Consider the following 24,558-nt stretch of genomic DNA (forward strand, 5'->3'; position numbering starts at 1 on the left):
TTGATGCCGGTAGACTGAGAAACTCTAGAATGAAGCGATAGTAAATTCTAAACTTTCATTGAGATAGATCGCTACGCACGAGATCAGGTTCGTTGGACAAGGACCGTTCAATAGGGGGTATTTCGGAGACAGTTGATCCGCTTGCGTAATCAGCACTCTGTCAATCACCCGGTAATCATCCGGCAAAGGCTGCGGAGAGCCGCAGTCCAGGACGACACGCAGCAGTTGACTGTCATGGGAAATTGGGGATGAGTCATGGCGCTGCTTGCAAGGATCTTTTCCAGTTTGCATGGAAAAAGACGCCGCTCGAGACGGACCTCTCGCTCCAGAGCAGAACAGGACGAGTCAATGGTCCTAGCCGCGTCAAGATGAAGGATACTCTTGAACATGCTCAGAGATGTCAAGCAAGACCGTAGAATTTTTTTGTCCACGAGAGCTCTCTGGTCGAAGTTGGATCGTGGGGCGGAAGCCCCTCGGAGCGGCATTTTAGATTGTTTGGGATGGATATTGCTGCCAGCCATCTCCAAATTTCCACCCTTCACCACACCACACCTAAAGCCCGACAACATGGCAATTCAGTAAGTGCGGCTTGTGTCATAATGTCGAATTCATCCTAACGAATCTTGCAGCTACCTGATCCTCCTCTCGAGACAGGGCAAAGTGGTACGTTGACTCGTCACCCACCCATCTAGCCCGCAGAGCTTCGACTCACGCAAAACTCTTCGCAGCGCCTGGCCAAGTGGTTTACCACTCTTTCTCCCAAGGAGAAGGCCAAGATTGTGAAGGATGTCTCGCAGCTTGTCCTTTCGCGACGCACGCGAATGTGCAACTTTTTGGAGTACAAGGGTACAAAGAATTCCTCGATCTGCGGCTCCGTGGCACTGACTCTGTGGGTGTGCAGACCAGAAAATTGTCTACCGTCGCTACGCGTCGCTCTTTTTCATCGCCGGTGGATCGGCTGACGATAATGAGTTGATTACTCTGGAGATCGTGCACCGTTACGTGGAGCAGATGGATAAGTACTACGGCAACGTGTGCGAATTGGATATCATCTTCAACTTCCAGAAGGCGTACTTTATTCTGGACGAGCTGCTCCTCGCTGGCGAGTTGCAGGAAAGCAGTAAGAAGAATGTTTTGAGGTGCATCAACCAGCAGGACAGTCTGGAGGACTTGGAGGTACGTGGACGCTTTCCCTTTCTACGTTGTGATCCTGCAGTTGTTGGTGTCCATTCCCTTGCTCACTCGTTCGGCGCGAACCCTCGGCACGTCACATTTTACAGTCGTCTGATGTGTCTCTCTAGGTCGAGGAAGATACTGTGACGAAGATCATGTAGTCTAGCAGCTGGATCTGCATCTTTGGTGATCAGTTCTGTTAGTCGCGTCATGGCGTTCGGCGTCGGTTATGGCCGCGGACTTTTCGGCATCGCGTATATATCTTGCGCAATACTAATCCAGTTCATTTGGCCCTTGCAAAGGGAACAAGATCCGAAAGCCTTTGGGACCAGCCACCGTGGTATGGCAGATCTGTCATGTGAAGTAGGCGGATGAGATCACTGGCCGAGATCTGGAATCACGTGATCGACATGTCTCGGCGCGAGAGTGGCTCGACCGCATATCCTCGTTGTCTCCTCTTTCTGCCGCGTCATCTCCTTATATCCTCAGAGTATATTCGGCGCTGATTGATATGGATCTCGCCGTCGCGATCGCTTTTGGCTAGACGTGTATCGTCGGTCTTTGTCGGTCGCATAAGCCTGTCCTTGCAGCCAGCCTGGAACACCTTATTGTGCCGATCATCAGATCCCATCGTCGCGTGCACATTTAGTGCGTAGACGGACGTCGCCTGGACTCTGAGAGTCATTGTTCCTGGGACTCGATCTCGAATTCGCGTCGACTGTCGTCCACCACGGCGTGGGAACACCGAGAATGAAGGTACTTGCTACAACCCCGTGCCAAACCCTCGCTTGCAGCGCTGAAGCATCATGATCGCAGTATCTCCCCATTCCGGAAATCGAAGAGGTCTCCAACGCCCTCAATTTCGACACCGCGGATCTCCATGTAGTCGGCGGGTGCGATCTGTACATCACCAAGGCCGCATCGGACGATCGGAAATTGTATAACAAGATCGAGCAGTCGCTGGAATCGCAGTATGAATCGCTCCTTCGGCTGTCCGCATCGCTGTCTCCGCCGAATGGATCGGACTCGTCCTTGGCGTTGAATCTATCGCGGTCCAGTCCGTTTGGCCCCCTGACCGAACACTCGAGCCGACGAACGTATGCGTACCTCATCGCGACGCTGAATGCCAGCCATCCCGACTATGACTTCAGTCAGGTGTTGCGGCCGACCGATTTTCGCCGCGAGCGACACCTCAAGAAGGTGATGAACACTCTTGACATGACGCTCCACAACTTGCGACCGCATCTTCGCAGCGACGGAGCTCCTCCGTCTCCCCGGAACGCGTCAGCGAACTCGTACAGCGCAGACGACACCACGGCCGTGTGGGGCCCTCGAATGTGGAAAATCGTCGATGAGCAGATGACTTTGAATGACTGCGCGATATTTTCGTACTCACCGGACGAGGGCATCAACGAAGATGACGATGGGGCCATCTGGAGCCACAATTACTTTTTCTTCAACAAGCAGCGGAAACGCGTGTGCTACATCCATTTGCGAGGGATCCCTATCAAAGGGGACTCGGTCCAATCGGATGACGACACCTGGGACGGCGTGGAGACGATGATGGGCAAGCGAAACTACAACGACGGATACCTCACGCCGGGCGCGGGGGCCAGGAAACGCGCCCGATACTGGTTCGGTGATTTGAGTGATGATGATGTGGTGGAGGCAGGACCGTCCGGCGTGTCCGCAAACCGATCCCAGACCATTCGTAAAGGATCAGTGCGAGCAATGAGCGAGGAGCTCGCAGATTCCATGGAGGTTTGAGCTGCCGTTTCTGCGATTATCTACCCCGCTCTGCCTCTCAGTCTCTATTGTTTTTATTGTCAGATTGTGAAGTGCTATGAGTACGTTTGATGGCTATGGTTTATCGGATGGCTTGCTAGGTGGGTGTTGGCGTTTTGTGATTTTGTCGATGTCGATGATGGGTACATGTTTTACTTGCTTAACTGATTATATATATACATAACCTCTAGCTGCAGGAGCGTATTCTGCTGGTTCAGTTTGCGTCTGCAATAATATAATTTATTCAGTATGCCGATTCTGCCTGGTTTCTGAGGAATCGATGGACATTTTCATAACAGCAACGGAATGACATGGCTTACCATTGTCCATGGTGCACGTTATTCAGTGCTTTGGATAGCGTCAGCACTAGAAGGAAGATAGATCTACGGGGAGAAACTTACCGTGATATCCTCCCATTGCTCCCAACCGCGCCCCTTGATCTGTGCCAGTTCTTCCTTGGTGTATTGCTTGCCTGTCGTGAAGTAGCCGGCGTTGATTTTGGCGTCGATTTCCACGCGTGAGTCTTGAGGGATCATTTCTAGGATTGGTATTATTATTAGCTGATGGAAATCCGGGACGGAGAGAAGGTGCTGTGAATGTAGTACTAACCTTCCTGGATTGGTACCCGCTCGTGGATCTTGATTCCCTGCGCGACAATGGCCTCGTACTTCATGTTCGACATGGACAGCATGCGGTCGATCTTCTTGATGCCTAGCCAGTGGAGGATGTCTGGCATGAGGGCTTGGAATCTCATCTACAGATGGTTGTTAGAAGGGAACCAAAGGATCAGGGTGTTTTGGGGAGAAAGGGGGAGAGAATTTTACATCGCGCACACCGGCAATGTTCTCCGTTCGCTCAAAGTACTTGTCAGCGGTGTCGCCGCCGCGCTTGCGCGCGTTGTAGACGAGATACTTGACAACCTCGCCGAGGGCGCGGCCTTCCTTGCGGAAGTAAACGACGACACCGCTGCCGCCGTTCTGGGCCTCGCGCACGGCCTCCTGGATGCCAAAGGCCAGGTACGGGCGACAAGTGCAGATGTCCGACTGGAAGACATCGCTGCCGTTGCATTCGTCGTGGATGCGCAGAGCCAAGCGGACGTTCTCGTCCGAGACACGCTCTGGCGGACCAAAGATGTAGACCGTCAGCCCGCCGATCGGCGGCAAGAAGATCTTGAGATCCGGCCGCGTGATGAGCTCCGGGTAACTGCCGCCCGTGTGCTCGAACAGCGCGCGGCGCAAGGTGGCCTCGTCGACGCCGAAGCGCTCGGCCACCCCCGGCAGGTACCAGACGGGCTCAACGGCGACTTTTGTCACGCGCACGTCGCCGGCCGGGTCGACGACGATGGACCCGTCGACCGCCAGCCGGCCCTCCCGCACGGCCTTCTCGATCTCCGCCAGCCGCATCGTCGCCCGCGTCACGGCCATTGTCGGCCGCAGATCCCACCCGACTTCCAGGTACTCGCGGAATTGCCCGACGATGTCGTGGCCGTACGGGTCCAGCGAGACAATCTTGCTGGGATCCGCCCATGTTGGCTGCCACGGGAACGAGAACGTCGGCTCCGTGTTGCGCAGGTCCGGCCGGAAGTCCGCCGGGAGATCCCCCGCGGCGATCGCCAGCGCATGGTAGATGCTGTAGCTTCCGCCGTGGGCGCCCATGGCGTTCCGTCGCTTCACCTGCGACGGGTGGCGCGAGGCCACGATTGGTCCCCGAGTGCGGGCATTTGGTGCTCCCCAGCGGAGCGGGACAGGGTCAATGCCGTTTTGGCCGGGGTAGGTGGTGAGCTATAGGTAGTAAACAATGTAGTACGTTAGCAAAATCCGGTTCAAGCTCAGCTCCTTTCTAGAGAATGCTTTACCAAAATGTGCTTACTGTACTGCGACTTGGGCGATTCGAGCTGTGGGCTCGGGTCCAGCTGGTCTGGACTCGACTCCCGCTTATTATCGGACTCTTCTGACATACTGATAGAAGGCAGTAAAGTACTACTACCCAACACTGAGCAACTGAACGCAAGGATTCATGTCCTCAGTCTTCAAAGCTACTCCTATTTGTACTCCGCACTGGAGACCAAATTCTAGAACAGGTTCTCTGCAAACGCGGGGATTCCGGGGAATAAACGCAGACCATGTGATCAGTGTGATCTCTTGGAAGCTCTGCAGAGTTGAACATAACTAATGGTTATGCTTTGTTGGGTGAGGCGGGCTTTCAAGCCCTGTTTTTGGCCTGCAGATGCATCAATTCCCAATTTTCTTTAGAGAATGAAACCAAGTCTTGCTCATTGCAGACGGATGTTTAAGTACTAGTATTGACCGTGATCAACCCTGGTTTACAACTCAGGTACCTACTAGTCGAAGCTTGAGCTCTAAAGCTAGGAGTACTGTAGTACCCAGTAAGAGGTAAGGACAAGATCTCAAGACCGAAAATGTTAAACTGACTGCAGAGTAGATCCAGATCCAGCAACATGTCCCTCCCCCTCAACGCCTCCCGCATTCTCAACCCCCAGCTCGACCGCCTCCTCGCCGACCTTCGCAACTGCGACCTCCCCAGCCACGAAGTCCGGCGCATCACTGGGAACATTGCCCAGATTCTCGCGGATGAGGTCGCACCTTTTGTTCCGCCGGCTCCAACAGGACCACATGGCACGCAGCTCGGCCTGATCGTCGTGCTGCGGTCCGGGCTCGCCATGAGCGACGCCTTCATGGAGCGATACCGACCGGACGTCATCTACCATCTCGGCATCTTCCGCGACCAGACTTCGCTGCAGCCTGTAGAGTATTATAACAAGTTGCCCAATAACAATACCGAGGTCAAGAGGGTGATTGTGCTGGATCCGTTGATCGCCACAGGCGGGACGGCGGGGGCGGTGGTTCAGATTCTGCGGTAAGATTAGGGCTCTGACTGCTACCTACCTAGGTACCTACCTACCTACTAGGTACCTAGGTACCTTAGGTAGTGCGACTCAGCAAGCTGATTAGATAATTCTGGCCTTAGTGACTGGGGTGTCGACCACATCACCTTCGTCTCCATCCTGGCCAGCCAAGCCGGCCTCGACAACGCCGCCAAGATCTGGCCAGAAGGAACGAGGTTCGTGGTCAGCGCCGTGGACCCCTCTCTCAACGAGCGCGGGTACATCGTGCCTGGGATAGGGGATATTGGGGATCGATTGTTTGGAACTGGGCTGTCCAGTTGATGATGAGCCTGCAGATTTCTCTTGTTATTTTCTGTTCTCTATTTCGCATCTGAGTCACGATTGCATGGTGCATCATCAAACGAATCATGTATCTACATAACGGTTCATTTCATCGCACATATCCCTGCGTAGGAAATGATTCGTGAAAAATCACTGCGCAGTCGAAGTGTAGTCCGCCCGCGACCGCGGGTTCTTGATCGTCTTTTTGATCTTCTTCTCCAGCTCGTCCCAGTCATCCGTCTGCAGGGCTTCGATGTGCGTGTCAAAGTACTTGGAAATGTCCATAAGCATCTGCCATTCCTCCCGGCTCGAGACGAACGACACCGCCACACCCACTCGGCCGAACCGACCCGTGCGACCGATCCGGTGCAGGTAGGTCTGCGGATCCGCCTTGCGGCCTTGACCGGGTGTGTGGAGTTCGGGAATGTCCTGTTGAGGTTTTTGTCAGTTCATCGGCGTCACGTGCGGTCCAGTGATACGTACATAGTTGATCACCATCGACACTGTAGACACATCAATGCCGCGGGAGAGCACATTGGTCGTGATGAGCACCTTGGCACGTCCTTCGCGGAAGTCATCAATCACTTGGTCCCGTTTCGAACCCTCGACGCCTCCAGTAAGAGAAGCCACCGTGTGCCCTTCAGCGACCATGCGCCTCTCAATCTCAGCAGCCGTCTGCCGGGTCTGCAAACAGTCAGTATGGGCCGCACCTTCCATCATCGACAGAACGTACTTGAACGAAGATAATTGAAGACCCCACGGTCAATAGACCGTAGAACTTGACCAGCACGTTATACTTCTCCTTGTCATCAGCGCAGTCCAGATAGAACTGCTTGATACCCTCGACAGTAAGCTCCTCCTGCTTCAGCGAGATCTCGTTGGCGTTCGGGGCGAACTTCGCCGCGTATTGGCGAATCTGCGGAGTAAAGGTGGCAGAGAAGAGAACAAGCTGAATCGTCTTGGGAAGCATGCTGTTCCAGCATCAGTGACAGTCCCGAGCAGATCAAGGAAAGACAAACCCTTTAACGCGGATGCATTGGTCGCCCAAACCCTGCTGATCAAGCATATTGTCTGCCTCGTCCAGGACTAGAACCTTCAGCTTATTTGGAATAAAAATGCGCTTCTTCAGCAAGTCGGTGACGGTCCCTGGTGTTCCCACCACGACAGAGGCCTCCAAGCGCGGTGGTCTCTTTCCCTCAGTAGGCACTGCCATGGCTACTTCTAGCCCATCGAGGAAACGGCCCATCTCTTTGACGACGCCTCCAATCTGACGGGCCAGCTCTCGACTGGGAGCCAGGATCAGCGCTTGCGGCGTCTTTTGATCCTCGGGCGTATCAAGTTTCAGACGACTTAAGATGTTCAGCACGAAAGCAGCGGTCTTGCCAGTTCCGGACTGCGACTGCCCGATCATGTTGGTGGGTGGGTTTGCCATGAGCAGCGGCAGAGCGCGCTCCTGGATTTTTGACGGCTTTCGGAAGCCCAATGCGACAATTCCTTGCACGATACGAGGATCCCTACGGCGATGTCAGATTCGGATCAGAATTACGTGCAAGGCGATCCAATGGCACGTACAACCCAAGCTCATCGAAAGACTTGACCGAGTATAGAGGATTATTCGGGTCGGCTTGCAAGTCGCTCAGTTTGACTTCGACATCATACTCCGGTTCCTGGAGCTTGCTCCCGTTTAGTGTTTCTGAGGCGCCGTCGGTAGATGCTGCCTTTGACTGATCCTCCTCGGGCTTCGTTTCTGATAAGGATCAGCACTTTTCCGCGAGCGTGAAACGATGGTATATGGGTGTACCCGAAGAAGGCTTGGTGATACGGTCCTCCAGCGACCCGCCCGAACTTGGGGCTTCAGACGCCATGATTGCAACGCGTGGGACAATGACGCGAAAAAGAAAGGATGCGATTTAAGAACGAAGGACGGGGAGGGGTGACGGCGGCGGGGTAGAATCGATGCGCGCGCAACAGCACGGTCGACCTGCAACCGAACAACGGAAGGAGCAAACGCTTTCGCCGGCAGTCTGGCAGAATAATCGACTTGACCAGCCCTGCAGGGTCTGCAGTCGATGTTGTCGTGAGCTGCAGAGGCGAGATCCAAAATCCATCCAAATCATGACTGAGAATCGATCAATCGGGTTAAGCAGTTCGACATAGCGCTAAACTATTTTAGGAATTAGATTAATGCCCCGCCTCAGGCACCAACTTCCCCGAATCGAGTTTTGAAATTCCAGACTCACGAAGAGACACGGGGGCGGTTAAATTCGGTGTGGCTGGTTTATTATATGGGACATTCAAGGGTCATTTCAGAGTCAGACTCAGTGGATGCTAAGGAGCGTCGTCGTCATCAATTGCAGCTGGTAATAATATCTATGATCCCAGCGGGATCTGATTCTCTTGGCGCATTACGACTTTCGGCAACAGAACAATCCTACCGTACATCTCCATACTGTACTCGTAATCTGTACCTGAATCCAAACGTCTTCCCGGCTGCTGAGACTGGTCTACCCTTGCAGTTTTGCTGAACTACTCATTGTACGGAAGTAGGCCTATCGTAGCGTCCACTTGTCGAGCATCGGATCGGTGGCCGCAGCCAACGTGCGCGCCCGGAGAAAGGGGGAGAGAATTTTACATCGCGCACACCGGCAATGTTCTCCGTTCGCTCAAAGTACTTGTCAGCGGTGTCGCCGCCGCGCTTGCGCGCGTTGTAGACGAGATACTTGACAACCTCGCCGAGGGCGCGGCCTTCCTTGCGGAAGTAAACGACGACACCGCTGCCGCCGTTCTGGGCCTCGCGCACGGCCTCCTGGATGCCAAAGGCCAGGTACGGGCGACAAGTGCAGATGTCCGACTGGAAGACATCGCTGCCGTTGCATTCGTCGTGGATGCGCAGAGCCAAGCGGACGTTCTCGTCCGAGACACGCTCTGGCGGACCAAAGATGTAGACCGTCAGCCCGCCGATCGGCGGCAAGAAGATCTTGAGATCCGGCCGCGTGATGAGCTCCGGGTAACTGCGCAGGCAGGCCGTTCCGCCCGTCCTGTACAGCGTCCGCGTTGCTAGTTAAACGTGTTCTTCCTTCGGATTTCATTTCCCTGCCCTGTCCTGTGTAAACAACCCTACACGGCCCAGACCCTGAACTCCCCGCTTTGAGCTTCCGTGTCCTCCCTGCGTCCGGCCGTCCGCAGCTGAAGCGGCTCGCATTGAGATGGCTGAGGTCGATTTGAACCCCCAATTTGGGGCGGAACTCAAGGTGCGCCATATCCCGGACGGCGACAGACGTGGCCGCAGTACTGACGGATGCGACTGCTTAGGACGCCTTCAAACCCCTCAATGCTTGGGTATGGAGCAACCTCGACCTCTACGGACCAACTACTGAGTCGGATAATTAGGTATCGAACGGGATAGGATGGCTCGATGAGATACAGCAGTTTTATCGCGACCGAAGCGTGATCGAAAAGGAATATGCCTCCAAGTTAACGGCGCTGTGCAAGAAATACTCGGATCGCAAGGCGAAAAAAATCAGTGGCCTCAGCGTGGGAGACACGCCGACAATGACGCCGGGATCACTCGAGTCGGCTTCTCTGACAACGTGGTCAACACAGCTCAATGCGATCGAATCGCATGCGGCGGTGCGTGAGAAATTCGGCCAGGAGCTGATTTCACATATCGCCGAACCACTCAAGCAGGTCGCGGCCAAGTACGAGGAGCTGCGAAAAAGCCACGTTGAATATTTTGGCAAACTCGAGAAGGAGCGTGAGGCGGCACTGAATGACCTGAAAAAGGTCAAGGGGAAATATGACAGTGTCTGCCAGGAGGTCGAAAATCGGCGCAAAAAGACAGAGTCCGCATATGATTACAACAAAAGCAAAGCCCAAGCCGCCTACCAGCAGCAGGTGTTGGAAATGAACAATGTCAAGGTGTGTTTTCCCAGCTTTCTCATATGCAAATGTAGGCTAACTATGCCATAGAACACTTACTTGATCAGCATCAACGTAGCAAACAAGCTAAAGGAACGATATTACCACGAATACGCGCCGGAAGTACTTGACGTAGGTGGACAGCGATGATGTGAAGATGTTTCAAGTTCGATTGACATTTCCTACAGAGCCTCGGCGACCTTAACGAAACTCGCGTAGCTAAGCTGAACTCACTGTGGTCTCTCGCTGCGCAGCTGGAGAAGAACGCCACCGACCAAAGTGCGGAATATCTCACTCATCTTTCAAATGAGATTCCTCGCAACAACCCCAAGCTGGACTCGATGATGTTTCTACAACACAACACCTCTCAATCCCAAGAACCTCCGGATCTTGTCTTCGAGCCAAGTCCCGTGTGGCATGACGACGACGCCATGGTGACGGACGAGAATGCCAAAATCTTCCTGCGCAATCTCCTGACCAAGAGCAAAGCAGAGGCTAGGGAACTTAAACGTGAAGCCGACAAACAGAGGCGAGAAGTCGAGAATGCCAAGCGTGTGCGGGAGAGTGCGAAGCAGGGCAAGACGAAGCAGGACGAAGCGGAAATCGTCAGAGCAATATTCAGCATGCAAGAGAAACTCCATGAGATCGACAAAAAGTGGATCGCTGCTGAAGTCGAAACTTCAACGATCCTGGCAGCTGTGGGTGATCTTTCATTGGGAGCGAGGAATCATAATTTCCGGTCACAAACATTCAAAATTCCCACAAACTGTGATTTGTGCGGCGAGAGGATCTGGGGTCTTTCGGCCAAGGGATTCGATTGCCGCGATTGCGGCTATACCTGCCACAGTAAATGCCAAATGAAAGTTCCTCCAGAATGTCCAGGAGAGCAGACTAAGGAGGAGAAGAAGAAACTCAAGGCGGAGCGACAGGAACAAGCCCAGGCGAACGTGTCGACTGCCGCAGAGCCGACGATATCCGGGGGTGCGTCCGAAGCTCCGTCGTTGAGTCGTCGAGATACAATGAGTTCGTTAAGCTCCGGCTACGCTGCCAGTGCGCACCGGTCGGTCTCTGGCTCAGCTAAACCGTCAACAGCCGAAGAATCCACAAGTCCCTCCGTATCTGCCACAAGAACGACGTCTACTGGAGGTGCCAAACGTAATCGGATCTTGGCTCCGCCTCCAGCGCAGTATGTCAGCGCGCCTCCGCCTCAAGATTCGGCGCCTGCAAAGACCGAGCCCAAAGGGCGGATGCTTTATCCTTACCAAGCAAATGGCGAGGGTGAAATCACTGTCGAAGAAGGACAAGAGATCACACTCTTGGATCCAGATGGTACGTCCAATTTTCCTACAGCTGCATCATCCACGCTCTAACTAATATTCACAGATGGGTCTGGCTGGATTCGCGTCCGGGCTGGATCTGAGGAGGGCCTGGTGCCTGCGTCGTACGCGGAAATCGCGACGCCACCGGCATCTCCAGGTCCATCATCCGCTCCAAACGACCGGCCGGGTTCAACATACTCGGCCTCGTCAACATCATTAGCAAGCAGCGTAGCGCCGAAGAAGGTTGGCCCGGCCGTGGCGCCTCGGCGAGGCGCAAAGAGGCTGCAATACGTGGAAGCACTCTATGACTATGAGGCCCGAACGGATGCAGAATGGAGCATGTCCGAAGGAGACCGGTTCGTCCTGATCAATCGAGATAGCGGGGACGGCTGGGCAGAGGTCGAAAGGGGCGGCCAGGTGAAGAGTGTGCCGGCGAACTACATCCGGGAGATCTAGATGACAGTGTGTTTATGTATGTAAGTTTTGCCTTTATTGGCATTTGAACAGAAAGTCCGATAGATAGACCGCACGGCGAACTATGTATACTTGTCTGACATTGAATGAAATAGAGCAGAATATCCGTCTCAATCCAGCCCGTCAAGCAATGCAGGCTTGCCGACTTGTCTCATGTTGACATTCATATGGACCTGGGACCGAAAGGAGTGTCTTGATTCGTGAACCGTGTGGCAGTATACATTCCTTCAATCTGGTCTACCGGAGCGCAAGACTCCCAGACACAGGCTTCTGGATTTTAAGATTTCCATTCGTCCAGGTTCGTCCTTTCCCAGCCATGTTGTACGGCGTTGGATCTTCTACGAAATGGTAGCTCGCAAGTTCCTTGATTAGCCTATTTTTGAAAGCCAGATGAGGAATTCTGCCTGCTTTCCAGAAGCGAACCGCCCCAAAGAACCTGCTTTCTTCCGGGCCAACGGGGTCGAGGAGCCCACGTCGGTATGAGCCTCAATAGCGCACAGCAACCCATGTCGCCGTCCTCATAGATCCTCTGTATCGAAACTCGAGAGTAACCGCTGAGCATGTGCATCAAAGAGATCTCGAGCCACGTGCTTCCAGTTCCTCACTCTCATGGATCCAATTGCAGGTACTCGGATTTCATACTGAATGAGGCGAGAAGCCCAGCGTCGCACTGATCGAAATGCAACCCATTGAGCTCACTCCCACGAACCTGTTCGCGGGATGGTGTCTAGGGCGTTTTCCCCAGTTCGTTTTCGTTGCAGCCTCAAGATTGAGACATGCCTCATGCTTCAGACGGAGGAGTTCCGTGCAGGATGGCGGACATGGGGCTCCGGATCAATGGGGAAATGTTCGATGCCTTCGTCGGGGCGTTGTGCCACCTTGGCCGGGACGGGTGTCTGTCCACATGTCCCAGGGGAGTTACCAATCCGCTGGCTCCGTTGCGCAAACTGAATCATTTAAAGCAGCAGCCTCGGTATTCTTCATGCACCATGCGTCGAAATGCCTTGCACAAAGAATCTGGCCAGCTGTACCCTTGGTACCTTCAGAGAACGGTGCTCTGAACCATGACTCTATCGTCCGTACGCATCGGTGTGTTTTTGTGATTATTGTTATCCAGCGTATGTAACCTGCTGCGGTGCCAAATGACGCTTCAGGTGGCATCGCGAGCACATGGTGAGCAACACGGGAGGCAGATCTGAACCGATTCGGGTAGCGGTTAAGGGACCCTCGGTGACAATGGGACGTTCGCACCAAGGTCGTGGAGTCGACTGAAGAGGAAAAGAAACCGCACTTCCGGGTACCCGAATGAAACTGGCCGTGTATGTATATCAGGACCACCATGGTCATGATTCTGGATACGTCTAATACATTGCATTGCCACCTCGTCTTTTTTTCTCTGACTTGCCCTTTGAATGATTGATGACATGTCTTCGGCAGCAGCGACATCTACAGGTTCGGTGCCGACCCGGATCAAGCTGCGAGCTTCTTGTGACCGGTGTTCGTCCAACAAGATCAAGTGTAGCCAAGATAAGCCGCAATGCGTTCGCTGCCGGCAGCTCAACGTACCATGCAACTACAGTCGCTCGCTGAGGTCGGGAAAGCCGCCACGGTCTCGTCAGCGCAAGAATTTGGTTCGCGGGTCCCTTCACAGCCAGCCGCGGGTTTCATCCTATGCAAACGTTGCGCGTGGGACCAACACTAACCGTCCGGAAGGACTCCGGGACAGCGAGATGGGTGCTGCTTCCATTGAGGATGGCAGAAACTTCTCAATGGGCGTCGCAGGGGGTACTATAGTCAGCGCGATGGAACCCATGGATCCGGTTGGTCTCGATGCTATGTTCGCGGCGGCCATGATGCAGGGAGGGGTCAGTTCGTGCAGGTTGTATCACACTGGCGCTCCCGGTAGGTACTTCTGGGGTACCCTGCCGTCAGCGATCGACTACGCAAGCACACCGCCCATATACAAGGAAAATGACTCCCATGGGCTGGCGCAACCTTCGGCTCCTTATGAAGCCATGTCGCAGCTCGATAGTAGCGACCGCAAACCGATGCCGTCGCAGCCGGAGCACGTCCCTTGCCTGCCATCGTCACAAAACTACCGCCCGAAGCCCGCCACCACCATGAACCCGCCGGTGCTTGAGTCAAGCTACAGCCCGCTGGTGACCAGCCGTCCCACTGGCGAGTCCCATGACTGTGTTGGTCTCGCTTTGACAACTCTCTCCAGCCTGTACCAGCTCTCCGTTGCAAACCAGGTGTCAAGCTGCAACAAACAGGACGACAAGCTCGCAGGCGCGTCGGCCGCGCAGTCAGCCGGCCCGACGATCGACCAGGTGTTCCAGGTCAATAGCGCCGCTACGACGAGCACGCTGACTCTCGTCTCGTGCTCCTGCCGCAAAGATCACTGTTTTCCAATCCTCATGGGTCTGATTTACTCCAAGATCCTGACGTGGTACCAGGCAATCGTCGGCATTGCGGACCCAGTGGTCAACAATCTGGATGAATCCTACAGCACCACCACCCGCAACGCCAACGGCGGCGGCATTTTCCGAGAGGAGACGACGACCATCGTGCCGCGCCCATTCTCCACTGGCACTTACCGACTGGACGAGGAAATCGGCTGGACGGTGATTAACCAACTCGTTCTCCACGAGCTAAGGGAGTTGGCTGAGTCCGTCAGAACATTTTTCAGCAGCATGCTGTGTGCTGGCAATGCAAACGGAAATGGGAACCGAAGCGGATTCCCAACCTCAGGAGATGCGCAGAGTGCCAATGAGCAGGTCGCGTTGCGAATGGGAGCGGTGCTGGAGGCACGGTTGCGGTGCACTATGCAGGAGATAGAACGGTTTCTGGCCTTGGAACAGCAGATATAGGCCTTTATAATGTGACCGGTGACCAGGCTGTCTGCTGGCACCTCCTAATCCTGTGTTGGAAATACAATAGTACTGTGCAATGTTCCGACTACGCGTATTACCGGTCTCCCATATGTACGCGGATTGTTGAATGGCCTGCAATATCGAGTTTTTGGCCTGTTTGTACGGAGTACCCAGTGCGAATTAGTAGCCTACCGAGGTGCTGGGGTCCGGACTCTATTGTCGCTTTGCAATTGGCTCCATGATTCGCGCCTCGACTGGCTGCGGGCAATGGCTCCTCTTCTTGCCAATGATGCTCTAGATTCGATCATGAATGGATAAGTTGATCTTCATACGCCAGCTCGTACGGCAGGGAAGCACTTGAAAGATGCATAGGTACGTAGTATGTGTATGCAATTCATCCACTCTCCTCTCTCGGCGACAAGAGTCTCCTTCTCATCGTCCCAATCGCAACCCCAGCCGGAAATCTTTCCTTTGTGTTCCAGCCACAATCTCCAATTCTGTTTGATCTTTCTCCAGCAATTCTCGCATAATTCTCGGTTCACTGGCTGGTTTGTCGTGGCTTTAACAGACAACACAGCAATTATCCAGCCAGGACCTTTGAAGTTTCCACCATCCGTATATATCCTACAATGCATTGATGCTATAAAGTGTGATGAATGGTCGGAGATCCTTGAACTTTGGCCCTAATCCGTGTTATTTACTCTGCTGTTCCATAGTTAGACCTCTTTCCAAGACCTTTTCAAATGGAACCTGTCTCTGCCGCGGAAGCATCTCAGCATGCGCTCGACACTTCGGCACCGGAGCCCTAGGAGCTGCGCAGTCCACGACGCCGAATAGACGCACCGTGTCGTCATCACAAATGGAGGTCGCATTGCTTGACGGCCTTCTGGCTGCAAAGAGGGATGGATTGGATACGGATGGTGAAAACTTCAAAGGTCCTGGCTGGATAATTACTGTGTTGTCTGTTAAAGCCACGACAAACCAGCCAGTGAACCGAGAATTATGCGAGAATTGCTGGAGAAAGATCAAACAGAATTGGAGATTGTGGCTGGAACACAAAGGAAAGATTTCCGGCTGGGGTTGCGATTGGGACGATGAGGAGGAGACTCTTGTCGCCGAGAGATCGGTGGCGGAAGCTTATTTCAGAGAACATCCGGAAATGAGAGGCTTTCGTGACGGCCCCCCGGAAAACAAGAAGAAGCTGGAAGAGATTATGGAAGGCGTCAGATTCGCTGATTGGAAAACAAGGGCGACCAGGCTGAGTATGGCTGTGGAGCAAAGAACATCAGCCGCCGACAGTCTCGGCAATGACGCCCTGCAGACGGACGACCGGCCCAACCTGAATCACAAGCGGTCCGCCATGAGCGTCGCCAGCAACGCTTCGTCGAAAAAAGGCGAGAAGGAAGGCAACAATGAAGACAAGGACAACAATGGTGGAAAGAGCTCGTTGGCGGAGTCGATTGATCGGCTGGGGAACCAAATTGCCGGCTCGACTCTCATCAATGCGCAAACATCGGACGAAACAGTTTCGAAAGCTATGGCCGCGTTGATGGACGACCTTGACAACATCATTCCGGACGACTGGAAGGATGATGGTGGGAATGTTCCTTTCGACAAGGTAGCTCCGTTCTACAGCCTCATGGAGCACCCTATCCGCGCACGGGCGTACCTCCATTTGCCTCAGAAGTTCGAATGGCTCCTGCGGAATGCGGAGGGAAGTCAACAGGACCAAGATTGATGAAACGGGGACTGTGTACTTATTCATCCAGAAAGAATCTGCTAGGAAATAGTTGAATTGCCACGACGTCTGTCACTGTTCTCAGTTCCCCCTCCTCCTCCTCGTCGTATTTGCTGCATGTCTCCTCGCGTTCTCAACAGCACTTCCACCTGATTCCCACATGCTGTTTGCAATCCGATCTTGCTTCTGCGGCGGAGCATCTCCATCCTCGTCTGGCGAGTCGTCCCCTGCATCAACCACAGTTCCTCCTTCATCTGGGAAATCATTCAGATCGTCTGCCGCATATTTGTTAATGAAGTTGTGTGCCGCGGCAAGGGCAAACACCAGGTTGATTTGTGTCGAGACCGAAAAGCCCTCTCTTGCTTCCCTTAAAATGCGAAACCTGCGCTTGAAGACCCCAAAAACTCGTTCGACGACGCTCCGCTTCGAAGCATGATTGGCGTTATCGAGTTCCTGGGCATTCCTGGCTTGTCTTCTCGACTGACCTCTGGATATATGGTACGTGACGCCGGAGTACGGGACAAGGACGAGATCTAAATTCGGAGAATACCCAGCGTCTGCCAGAAAATAACAGTTCGCTGGGGGCTTAAAATTATCCTTTCTCATTGCCTCTCTCAGGACGCGACTGTCGTGGAATGAACCTTCCATTCCAGCATAAATGTACACAAAGTTCATGTAGTGGTCGCAGGCTGAAAGGACATTCTGAGATACGAAGCCTTTGCGATTGCGCCACGGTTCCTGGTCTTTCCTCGATATAGAGATGGGGATATGGGTCCCATCCAAGGCACCGATGCAGCCTTTAAAGAAAGGCCAAACATTGGGGTCTAAACCGAGAGCCTCTTCACTTCACTGTGCTTAGGTGGCGGCATCTTAACGATGGTGGGATACGCATCAAGCAGAGCTCTCAGTACCCGGTGGAATGTCCTACAAACCAGAATCAATCAAAATGAATGTCCCCAGAAAGAAAGCCTGCATTGATTTTGCAACTAACAGTGATATCGTGGCAAGTGAGTGGTGGAACATATCCGCTGCATTCCTGTATGACGATGCCTGGCAGACAATATACAAAAAAATGATAACTTGCTCTTCAGGCGTCATGCTGTCGCAGTGTATGACGATCGAAGAGCCGTCAGTTGAGTTCCCCAAGAGCCAGTCGACAAAGGCTCTGAACGTTGGGGGCCCCATTCTAATGGGATTCTTCATTCGCCCAGGAGGGCATTCGGGGTCCAGTAATTTTTCCTTCAGATTTTTCCCGCGGTTGCTACCTCTGAACCATCGTTGTCGCTGACTTGGCTGAAATTCGTCGGTCAAGTAGGAAGTTCCTCAACGATGACCTGGGCCACCAATCGGGCGGCATCGAGACATTGCCGATTGAACGCGTGCCCGAATTGACGCCTCTGTTCCGCCATTTCACCCAATGTTTTATTGATATTTGATGAGGAAGCAGTCCAGGTAAACGCGTCGCGGCGCGTGAGATTTGAGGGTTAGTGCCTGAAAAGAGTACATAACCTAAACGAAATGATACGCGGGAGCTTGTACAGATTCCTGGCCGGACCTTGTACGGACCCCCCCTCCGTCCAGGTGTTTACTTAAAAGACCTTTCGAGATGGGCAAGATTTTCAGCTGAAACTTTATTGAGACTCATAGGTTCAAACTATTTACTGAACAACCCCCTTCGATTTCCGTCCAACTCTGCCAAAACCCTGCCAACCTGGCCTGGTCGGGGACTTGGACGGTTTTATCGAACACTGCCTAACATCATGAAAGTAAGTAATCCATCGCACCTATGGCCACAGGACAGTAATGAGTCTGCCATAGGTTAATTGGCATACAAGAAAGCCTGGAAAGGCAATAATACTAAGAGCACGCGCGCTCAGAGGATTCAACCTTGTTCAACGTAGGAAACTACTAGGTTAGTAGTTACTGTAGGTACAAGAAAGCACAAGAAAACTCGAACTAATATAATATGGACAGAGTAGTAAGTTTCCTGCAGAATGTTCAAAGGGCACCAGATGGTCAGACTCTCCCCTTACCTACCCCTTGAACGTTTTCCCTTGACAGGCCTCTTCTCTTCTTGCCTGTCCTCGTTTCCGGGCCCGCCTGCTCATCCTGCATCCCCTTCCCATCCTCGGAGGACGCAGACAAGTCTTCAACAACCGGCTCCGAAACCGACACCCCTATGAGCTTCCGGAACGTCTCGTCTCATCCCAGCGTCATCCTCCCCGTCCATTCCATCTGCCATCCTCTCGGTCATATCCCTAACCTCATTTTCCATTTCAGGCGCCGCCTCACTCACCCTGGCCTCCTCCTTGATTCTCGTTTTCACTTCCGTCTTCCTCCCCTTCTCCTCCTTGATCCGGATCTCGCTCGGAATCACCTCGGACAGGTTCCGCTTGCGACCCGCAGGAGTAGAATAGACGAAACCCCGCTTGTCGGTGATTCCTGCTTGACGCGAGGTCGTTTCCCGGTGGTGCCAGACTTTGATCCGACCACCTCCGACTTGATTTCTGGCTCCCCCACGTCACTGCTATTTCTCAACCGAACCGAGGAAGGCAACACGGGGCGCTCCGTTTCCTCTTCCACCTGTTCTCTTACCAAGCACAGGCACATCTCCCAGATCACGGATTTGGTTCCCGTTCCGGAAAAAGAGCTGTTAGAATGATGCTTGAGGATGAACTCCAAGGAATATCCCCAGACAAGAGAGGAAATGCGTAATGGAACATTGTTTTTTAGCGTTGATGGACCGTGCCATGAACATTGCCACGGGGTTGATGGCCGCAACCATAGAATCCCAATCTTCAATATATGGTTGGATAATGCTAATAAATTCTTTTTCCGTGCTAAAACCGACGTTGTTAGGGAGTTGAATTTGATAGCACGCAAATGTCTGCAGCATCCAGATGCTTGACGATCGCGAGCGCGAGCGCGAGCTCGAGAGGCAGCGAGCCGACAATATCATAGGTTCGTCGAAATGAATTTCCTCTATGTGCTTTTCCACAAGGCTCCATCGTAAATCGTTTTCCCCCTTGCGACTGGTCAAGAAGCGTGTGATGTCTGGGTCATTCTAGTAGCCATCGAATTTCCCAACTGGATTGAGCTTCTGTTGTTGACAAAATTACGCGTCGAGAGGCTAGAGTGTCGGCGTTCCAGGAACGGCGGGACCCAAAAGCGGTTTCAATTGATTGAACTGTGTTCCAGTGAAGATTCAAATGCTTTGACTGCTTGACACGCATCACGATCTACTGAAAATACCGTGCAAAAGCAAAGTCCGACACTTGGTCAGACCGTTAAAGCGAGACAAGCATACCTACTACATATGCTCAAATTCTCTAACTTTGCTTTACTACGGAGTAAAGCTGTAACGAGTGTACTAGCCCTAACCCTAACCCTATATCATCTCTCTTCAGGTGTCAGCTTCGGATTCTTTTCCATCGGCCTATGTCCGAGCCGATGCTGAAGCAGGGGGTTTTAGCAGCATGAGGGGATGGTGTCGACGGCTACGGTCATCATCCCCTCCATACGGTATCCTCGAAAATAAAGTCCAGCCCCGTGCCTCGACAATGGCCGCCGGAACAGTTACCAAACGACCTCGTGTTCCTCCCTCTGGTGTCTGGTGTCCCGCAGTCACGGCATTCGATCCAAAGTCCGACAGTCTCGACCTCGAGACCCAAAAGAAATATTACGCTTACCTGGCCAAGTCCGGGCTGGCCGGACTCGTCATCCTCGGCACCAATGCAGAAGCGTTCCTGCTGACGCGCGAGGAGCGCGCACAGCTGATCGCTGCCGCGCGGGAGGCTGTCGGGCCTGACTTCCCTATCATGGCCGGCGTGGGTGCGCACTCGACCAAGCAGGTGCTGGAGCTGGCGGCCGACGCGGCAGCAGCTGGTGCAAACTACCTCCTCATTCTGCCCCCAGCGTACTTCGGCAAGGCGACAACCCCGGCCGTCATCAAGCGGTTTTTCGTCGACGTGGCGCGCCAAGTGAGCCTGCCGGTGGTGATCTACAACTTCCCCGGCGTGACGAGCGGTGTGGACATCGACTCGGAACTGATGACGGAGATCGTCCGTGCGTCGGCGGCCGCGTCGCCCGACGGTGTGAGCAATGTCGTTGGGACAAAGCTCACCTGTGCGCAGGTTGGCAAGATCACTCGCCTGACGGCCACTTTCTCCCCGGACGAGTTTGCCGTCTTTGGCGGACAATCGGACTTCCTCCTCGGAGGTCTGGCGGTGGGGTCTGCCGGTTGCATTGCTGCATTCGCAAACGTATTTCCCAAGACAGTCTCGCGGATCTATAGATTATACACCGACGGCAAAGTCGACGAAGCGCTCGCCTTGCACCGAAAAGCTGCGCTGGCAGAGAGTCCGTGCAAGAGCGGCATTGCGTCTACCAAGTACGCCGCCGCTATATATACGGCGCCGAAGGCAGGCATTGAGAATGCAGAAGAAAAGTTCCTTCCCCGGACGCCGTATGAGCCGCCGAGTGAAGCAGCCAAGGCGACGGTTCGGAAGTTGATGTCGGAACTTGCGGCTTTCGAGGAGACTTTATAACTGCATTACCTAGCGTTGATCGTAAAGAATACAATGAACAGGAAACACAAATGAAACAATCAATAAATCGGACAACTGAATCATTTCGATTTCATGTAGTGCAGCTCTGCTGGTGTTCGGTCACAATTATGCCCACCTCGAAAAACCATCGATGGTGGAGCGTGGGATCATTTTCCCACCTTCAACAAATTCATCAGTTCTTCAGCGAGCACACCAAATCCAACCAGAACGCAATTGGCGAGCACAGATTTTGAAAGAATTATTGTTTACCAGAATTGAAAACATAAAATGTCGACGGAATCACAGGCATCGCCCCCTCTCCCTCCTCCTTTTAACCACACCACCCCGCCTCCAACGCTCCTCGCACAAGGCGCCGAAGCCCGACTCTACAAAACCACATTCCTCACCCCTTCGATCCCGGCCGCGCTCAAGATCCGTCCCTCGAAACCGTACCGCCATGTGATCCTAGACCGTCGGCTGACAAAGCAACGCATCCTGCACGAGGCGCGATGTTTGGTTCGACTCCGACGCGAAGGGGTGCCTGTCCCCGCCGTGCTGGCGCTGGACTGGGAGGGCCCGCTGAACAGCGCGACCGGCGAGCGATCGGTAGGCGCCTGGCTGTTGATGGAGTGGATCGAAGGGCCGTCGGTGCGGGCGGTGCTGGAGAAGTGGGAGGCTTGGATCAAGCGGGTGTCGGCGGAGCGGGAGCAGCAGGGGGAGACTTTTACGGTCTCGGCGGAGGAGGACGCGCGGGTGATTGACTTGATGGCCCGCATCGGCCGCGCGGTGGGACACATGCATCGTGTGGGCATCGTCCATGGGGATCTTACGACAAGCAATCTGATTCTACGGCCCTTGCCGGGCTCGCCGCCGGCGCAGGCCGAGGGGTCCGCCGATGCTGATAAGGAGCCGCCCTCCTTGGAGGGCGAAATCGTGCTGATTGATTTTGGCCTGGCGATGCAGAGTGTCCACGAGGAAGATCGTGCCGTCGACCTGTATGTCCTGGAGCGTGCCATTGGCAGCACACATCCCCGGACGGAGCGTTATTTCAACGAGGTTCTTGAGGCATATCGACAGAGCTTCAAGGGTGCTACTACTGTCCTCCGCAGACTAGAGGAGGTGCGCATGCGTGGACGCAAGAGGAGTATGATAGGATAGGGAAATTGCACACGTTATAAGGTTCATTCGATTAGCCGAACGATGAATCCTTTCTTGGATAATACCTGGCCTATCTACGACGAATAACCCAAACGCCACCGCTGCAACAAGAAAAAAAAAATGAAGACAAGATTGAACGACTCAAACCCGATCATCAGTGCGGATGCAACGGCCAACTTCAGCAAGCGCAAAGTATCCTTTGTTCTCGATAACCCCACGGTCCTTGATGACCGCGGTGTATTTGACCACCCATTGCGGTTCAATGTCTCCATTCAAATCCCCGTCGGCCTTTGGGGATGAGGCCAGGATTCCGGCGTTCCTCTCTCCTGGCCCGAGCAATTCCCGCGTCGTCCCTGGGGGAAGGATGTCGGTACAGTCGTTGTGCGTGAGCAGTTCAATCTTTTCTTGCTTGGCATACAGGATGAGCGACTTGGGCACAACGCAGCAATCCTTTACGTTGATCTGGTCAACCGAAGGACGAATCCGTGTATGTGGGAGGAATCTCATGAGCCGGTCCGAGCCGAACTCCGCTACCCCCAATTGCCTAATCTTTCCGCTCTCTGCCAGCGATTCCAGGGTATGCCATGTTTTGATCAAGCTGTCAAAATCGTCCGCATGCTCCCCGTCGCCGCTCCCGGCGCTGGCGCTACCGGCCCGAGACTGGTCGTCATCATCCTCCGGTTCATCATCCGCATCAAAGGACACGCCGGGGAAGGAGACTATCAATAGATCGATCGAATCAACATGTAATTCCTTCAATACCAAATCAATCGCCTGATGGGTATGCGCGCATCTCCTCGACGCCGGAATCCCCGGCAGGTAGAATAACTTCACCGTGATATCGTATTGATCTCGTTCCTCTGCCAGACCCGACTGCGAGAAATCGACGGCGGGAATATACAACGTGTCACCCTCGGCCTTGGTCCATGACGGGATCCCTTGACTACCGGGCGGGGCACCTTGCCGCGCGGCCAGGATATTCGATCGGAGACCGTTTATCAGTTCCACATTGGATTTTTCACCCATTGACCGGACCACCGAGGGCCCTGTGGTCATGACATTTCTGGTTTGAGCACTTGTCAGGATGGTACATGCATGAAGGAATGAAGGAATGCATAAGAACCGGCATGGCGGGTTAAACCGGTAGTGACTGGGCTACTCACGACGTGGACAATATGAATTTCATGGTCAAGGAATCTCAAAGTAGCGATTCAGCGTGTTTAAGAAACCAACATAAAGTCAACAGCTTCGCGCAAATTCATGGGCAGATCGTCCCAGTACTTTGAGCCTCAAGTGAGCGTCTGATTTCTAATAAGGTTTCAGTGCAAAAGATGCAAACAACAGCGCGGGGGATCTGTCACATGTCAGAGAGCCCTTGCCTCATTCGGTCTAGTTCATCCCCTCGTGGAGGGCTTAGCCCTGAGGTCCACAGTCTGACATCAGATACGAAGGTGTCTAACCAGATTTGGTTAAAATAGTTTACAGTTTTCCTACATTGGTTTAGCGTGATCGGCCTTTCAGAGGGTCGAGTGACGATCCAATTGTGCTTCGGAAAACGACAGCTGCCAGCCCAGAAGCTGTCCCCTGATCAGACAATTGAGGTACATACATACAATACGAGTACCAGCCAAAGAGACAGATTGGATGTCCAATTGTTCGCGCTCTCGCGAAGCTCATTCCGTCTAATCAGTCAGTCACACGACTGATATCTTCCCCTTTTTCTGTGCGCCCCCCCCCCCCCCCCCCCCCGGGCCCAACAACGCCGACGGGAGACGGAATCTCGCCCTAGGGAGGACTAAGAACTATGGCGTGGTACTCGGTTCTACCAGAGCACCTGAGCGCGCTGGAGGCATGGATTGCCAAGTTTTTTGTAGGCTTCCCGATTCGGCGGATCCTAGGAAGCTTCAGGTCGTGTGATGGTTGCTGACAACTCTGTTCTACAGATCGTCCTCGGACTCATTACCATGGGTCCCTGGGCCGCCCTCGTCGTGTTCGATTTCGTCTACTATATCCTCCGGGTCACGACGTATGAGCTTCCGATTATCGGCGGGCGTGCGCGCGGGCGAAGAAAGCCGCGTGCGCCGTCGCTGACGGAGCGACCGAATGGACGGCGGCGAGCGTTCAGTTGGACTGGTGAACAAGCGGATTCGGCTGCTGGACAGCCGGCATCTAGGAGGGTACCGAATCGATGATCTGCACAGATCTAAAAGGAACGAAGGCGTTGGAAGCTTGGGTCTTGGTTGGCGTTTGGTTTTGTTGGCATTCTGGAAGGTTTGTTCATGCATCGTTGCCTCTGGAGGTTTGGGTATAGGTATTTGTGTTCTACTAGGCGAGTCTCATCTCGATCATCTCTAACAACTGTACTATGATGTGGATTCAAAGGCAC

At 53.7% G+C, this 24,558-nt stretch overlaps 15 protein-coding genes across 15 annotated transcripts; 10 read left to right on the plus strand and 5 right to left on the minus strand.

The window, feature by feature from the left end:
• Positions 1-567: 567 nt before the first annotated feature.
• Positions 568-1,334, plus strand: VTN31DRAFT_5435 (uncharacterized protein; the record flags this gene model as incomplete). Its single annotated transcript, XM_069405934.1, has 5 exons — positions 568-578; positions 630-663; positions 729-846; positions 902-1,176; positions 1,302-1,334. 5 exons carry the CDS (start codon positions 568-570, stop codon positions 1,332-1,334), a joined length of 471 nt encoding a protein of 156 aa, XP_069259592.1.
• A 589-nt stretch (positions 1,335-1,923) lies between these two features.
• VTN31DRAFT_5436 (uncharacterized protein) lies at positions 1,924-2,940 on the plus strand (the record flags this gene model as incomplete). Its single annotated transcript, XM_069405935.1, has 2 exons — positions 1,924-1,929; positions 1,990-2,940. The coding sequence occupies 2 exons, from the start codon at positions 1,924-1,926 to the stop codon at positions 2,938-2,940; spliced, it is 957 nt and encodes a 318-aa protein (XP_069259593.1).
• Positions 2,941-3,300: 360 nt separating this feature from the next.
• Positions 3,301-4,915, minus strand: VTN31DRAFT_5437 (uncharacterized protein; the record flags this gene model as incomplete). Its single annotated transcript, XM_069405936.1, has 5 exons — positions 3,301-3,306; positions 3,360-3,496; positions 3,568-3,712; positions 3,783-4,739; positions 4,814-4,915. 5 exons carry the CDS (start codon positions 4,913-4,915, stop codon positions 3,301-3,303), a joined length of 1,347 nt encoding a protein of 448 aa, XP_069259594.1.
• Positions 4,916-5,416: 501 nt separating this feature from the next.
• VTN31DRAFT_5438 (uncharacterized protein) lies at positions 5,417-6,145 on the plus strand (the record flags this gene model as incomplete). The annotated part of the gene is made up of 2 exons (XM_069405937.1): positions 5,417-5,835; positions 5,947-6,145. 2 exons carry the CDS (start codon positions 5,417-5,419, stop codon positions 6,143-6,145), a joined length of 618 nt encoding a protein of 205 aa, XP_069259595.1.
• A 150-nt stretch (positions 6,146-6,295) lies between these two features.
• On the minus strand, positions 6,296-8,010 carry VTN31DRAFT_5439 (uncharacterized protein; the record flags this gene model as incomplete). The annotated part of the gene is made up of 6 exons (XM_069405938.1): positions 6,296-6,574; positions 6,629-6,829; positions 6,879-7,116; positions 7,165-7,659; positions 7,718-7,892; positions 7,947-8,010. 6 exons carry the CDS (start codon positions 8,008-8,010, stop codon positions 6,296-6,298), a joined length of 1,452 nt encoding a protein of 483 aa, XP_069259596.1.
• A 1,341-nt stretch (positions 8,011-9,351) lies between these two features.
• On the plus strand, positions 9,352-11,838 carry VTN31DRAFT_5440 (uncharacterized protein; the record flags this gene model as incomplete). The annotated part of the gene is made up of 6 exons (XM_069405940.1): positions 9,352-9,396; positions 9,458-9,484; positions 9,536-10,063; positions 10,115-10,195; positions 10,252-11,392; positions 11,447-11,838. The coding sequence occupies 6 exons, from the start codon at positions 9,352-9,354 to the stop codon at positions 11,836-11,838; spliced, it is 2,214 nt and encodes a 737-aa protein (XP_069259597.1).
• Positions 11,839-13,268: 1,430 nt separating this feature from the next.
• On the plus strand, positions 13,269-14,726 carry VTN31DRAFT_5441 (uncharacterized protein; the record flags this gene model as incomplete). The annotated part of the gene is made up of 1 exon (XM_069405941.1): positions 13,269-14,726. One exon carries the CDS (start codon positions 13,269-13,271, stop codon positions 14,724-14,726), a length of 1,458 nt encoding a protein of 485 aa, XP_069259598.1.
• A 655-nt stretch (positions 14,727-15,381) lies between these two features.
• Positions 15,382-16,467, plus strand: VTN31DRAFT_5442 (uncharacterized protein; the record flags this gene model as incomplete). Its single annotated transcript, XM_069405942.1, has 1 exon — positions 15,382-16,467. One exon carries the CDS (start codon positions 15,382-15,384, stop codon positions 16,465-16,467), a length of 1,086 nt encoding a protein of 361 aa, XP_069259599.1.
• An 81-nt stretch (positions 16,468-16,548) lies between these two features.
• Positions 16,549-17,142, minus strand: VTN31DRAFT_5443 (uncharacterized protein; the record flags this gene model as incomplete). Its single annotated transcript, XM_069405943.1, has 1 exon — positions 16,549-17,142. The coding sequence occupies one exon, from the start codon at positions 17,140-17,142 to the stop codon at positions 16,549-16,551; it is 594 nt and encodes a 197-aa protein (XP_069259600.1).
• Positions 17,143-17,291: 149 nt separating this feature from the next.
• VTN31DRAFT_5444 (uncharacterized protein) lies at positions 17,292-17,652 on the minus strand (the record flags this gene model as incomplete). Its single annotated transcript, XM_069405944.1, has 2 exons — positions 17,292-17,391; positions 17,459-17,652. The coding sequence occupies 2 exons, from the start codon at positions 17,650-17,652 to the stop codon at positions 17,292-17,294; spliced, it is 294 nt and encodes a 97-aa protein (XP_069259601.1).
• Positions 17,653-18,646: 994 nt separating this feature from the next.
• Positions 18,647-19,129, plus strand: VTN31DRAFT_5445 (uncharacterized protein; the record flags this gene model as incomplete). The annotated part of the gene is made up of 1 exon (XM_069405945.1): positions 18,647-19,129. The coding sequence occupies one exon, from the start codon at positions 18,647-18,649 to the stop codon at positions 19,127-19,129; it is 483 nt and encodes a 160-aa protein (XP_069259602.1).
• Positions 19,130-20,027: 898 nt separating this feature from the next.
• Positions 20,028-21,014, plus strand: VTN31DRAFT_5446 (uncharacterized protein; the record flags this gene model as incomplete). The annotated part of the gene is made up of 1 exon (XM_069405946.1): positions 20,028-21,014. One exon carries the CDS (start codon positions 20,028-20,030, stop codon positions 21,012-21,014), a length of 987 nt encoding a protein of 328 aa, XP_069259603.1.
• Positions 21,015-21,302: 288 nt separating this feature from the next.
• On the plus strand, positions 21,303-22,172 carry VTN31DRAFT_5447 (uncharacterized protein; the record flags this gene model as incomplete). Its single annotated transcript, XM_069405947.1, has 1 exon — positions 21,303-22,172. The coding sequence occupies one exon, from the start codon at positions 21,303-21,305 to the stop codon at positions 22,170-22,172; it is 870 nt and encodes a 289-aa protein (XP_069259604.1).
• A 141-nt stretch (positions 22,173-22,313) lies between these two features.
• On the minus strand, positions 22,314-23,358 carry VTN31DRAFT_5448 (uncharacterized protein; the record flags this gene model as incomplete). Its single annotated transcript, XM_069405948.1, has 2 exons — positions 22,314-23,235; positions 23,336-23,358. 2 exons carry the CDS (start codon positions 23,356-23,358, stop codon positions 22,314-22,316), a joined length of 945 nt encoding a protein of 314 aa, XP_069259605.1.
• Positions 23,359-23,976: 618 nt separating this feature from the next.
• Positions 23,977-24,364, plus strand: VTN31DRAFT_5449 (uncharacterized protein; the record flags this gene model as incomplete). The annotated part of the gene is made up of 2 exons (XM_069405949.1): positions 23,977-24,042; positions 24,116-24,364. 2 exons carry the CDS (start codon positions 23,977-23,979, stop codon positions 24,362-24,364), a joined length of 315 nt encoding a protein of 104 aa, XP_069259606.1.
• Positions 24,365-24,558: the final 194 nt, after the last annotated feature.

Source organism: Thermomyces dupontii (assembly GCF_041956625.1).
Source record: "Thermomyces dupontii strain NRRL 2155 unplaced genomic scaffold VTN31scaffold_5, whole genome shotgun sequence".
Classification (NCBI taxonomy): domain Eukaryota; kingdom Fungi; phylum Ascomycota; class Eurotiomycetes; order Eurotiales; family Trichocomaceae; genus Thermomyces; species Thermomyces dupontii.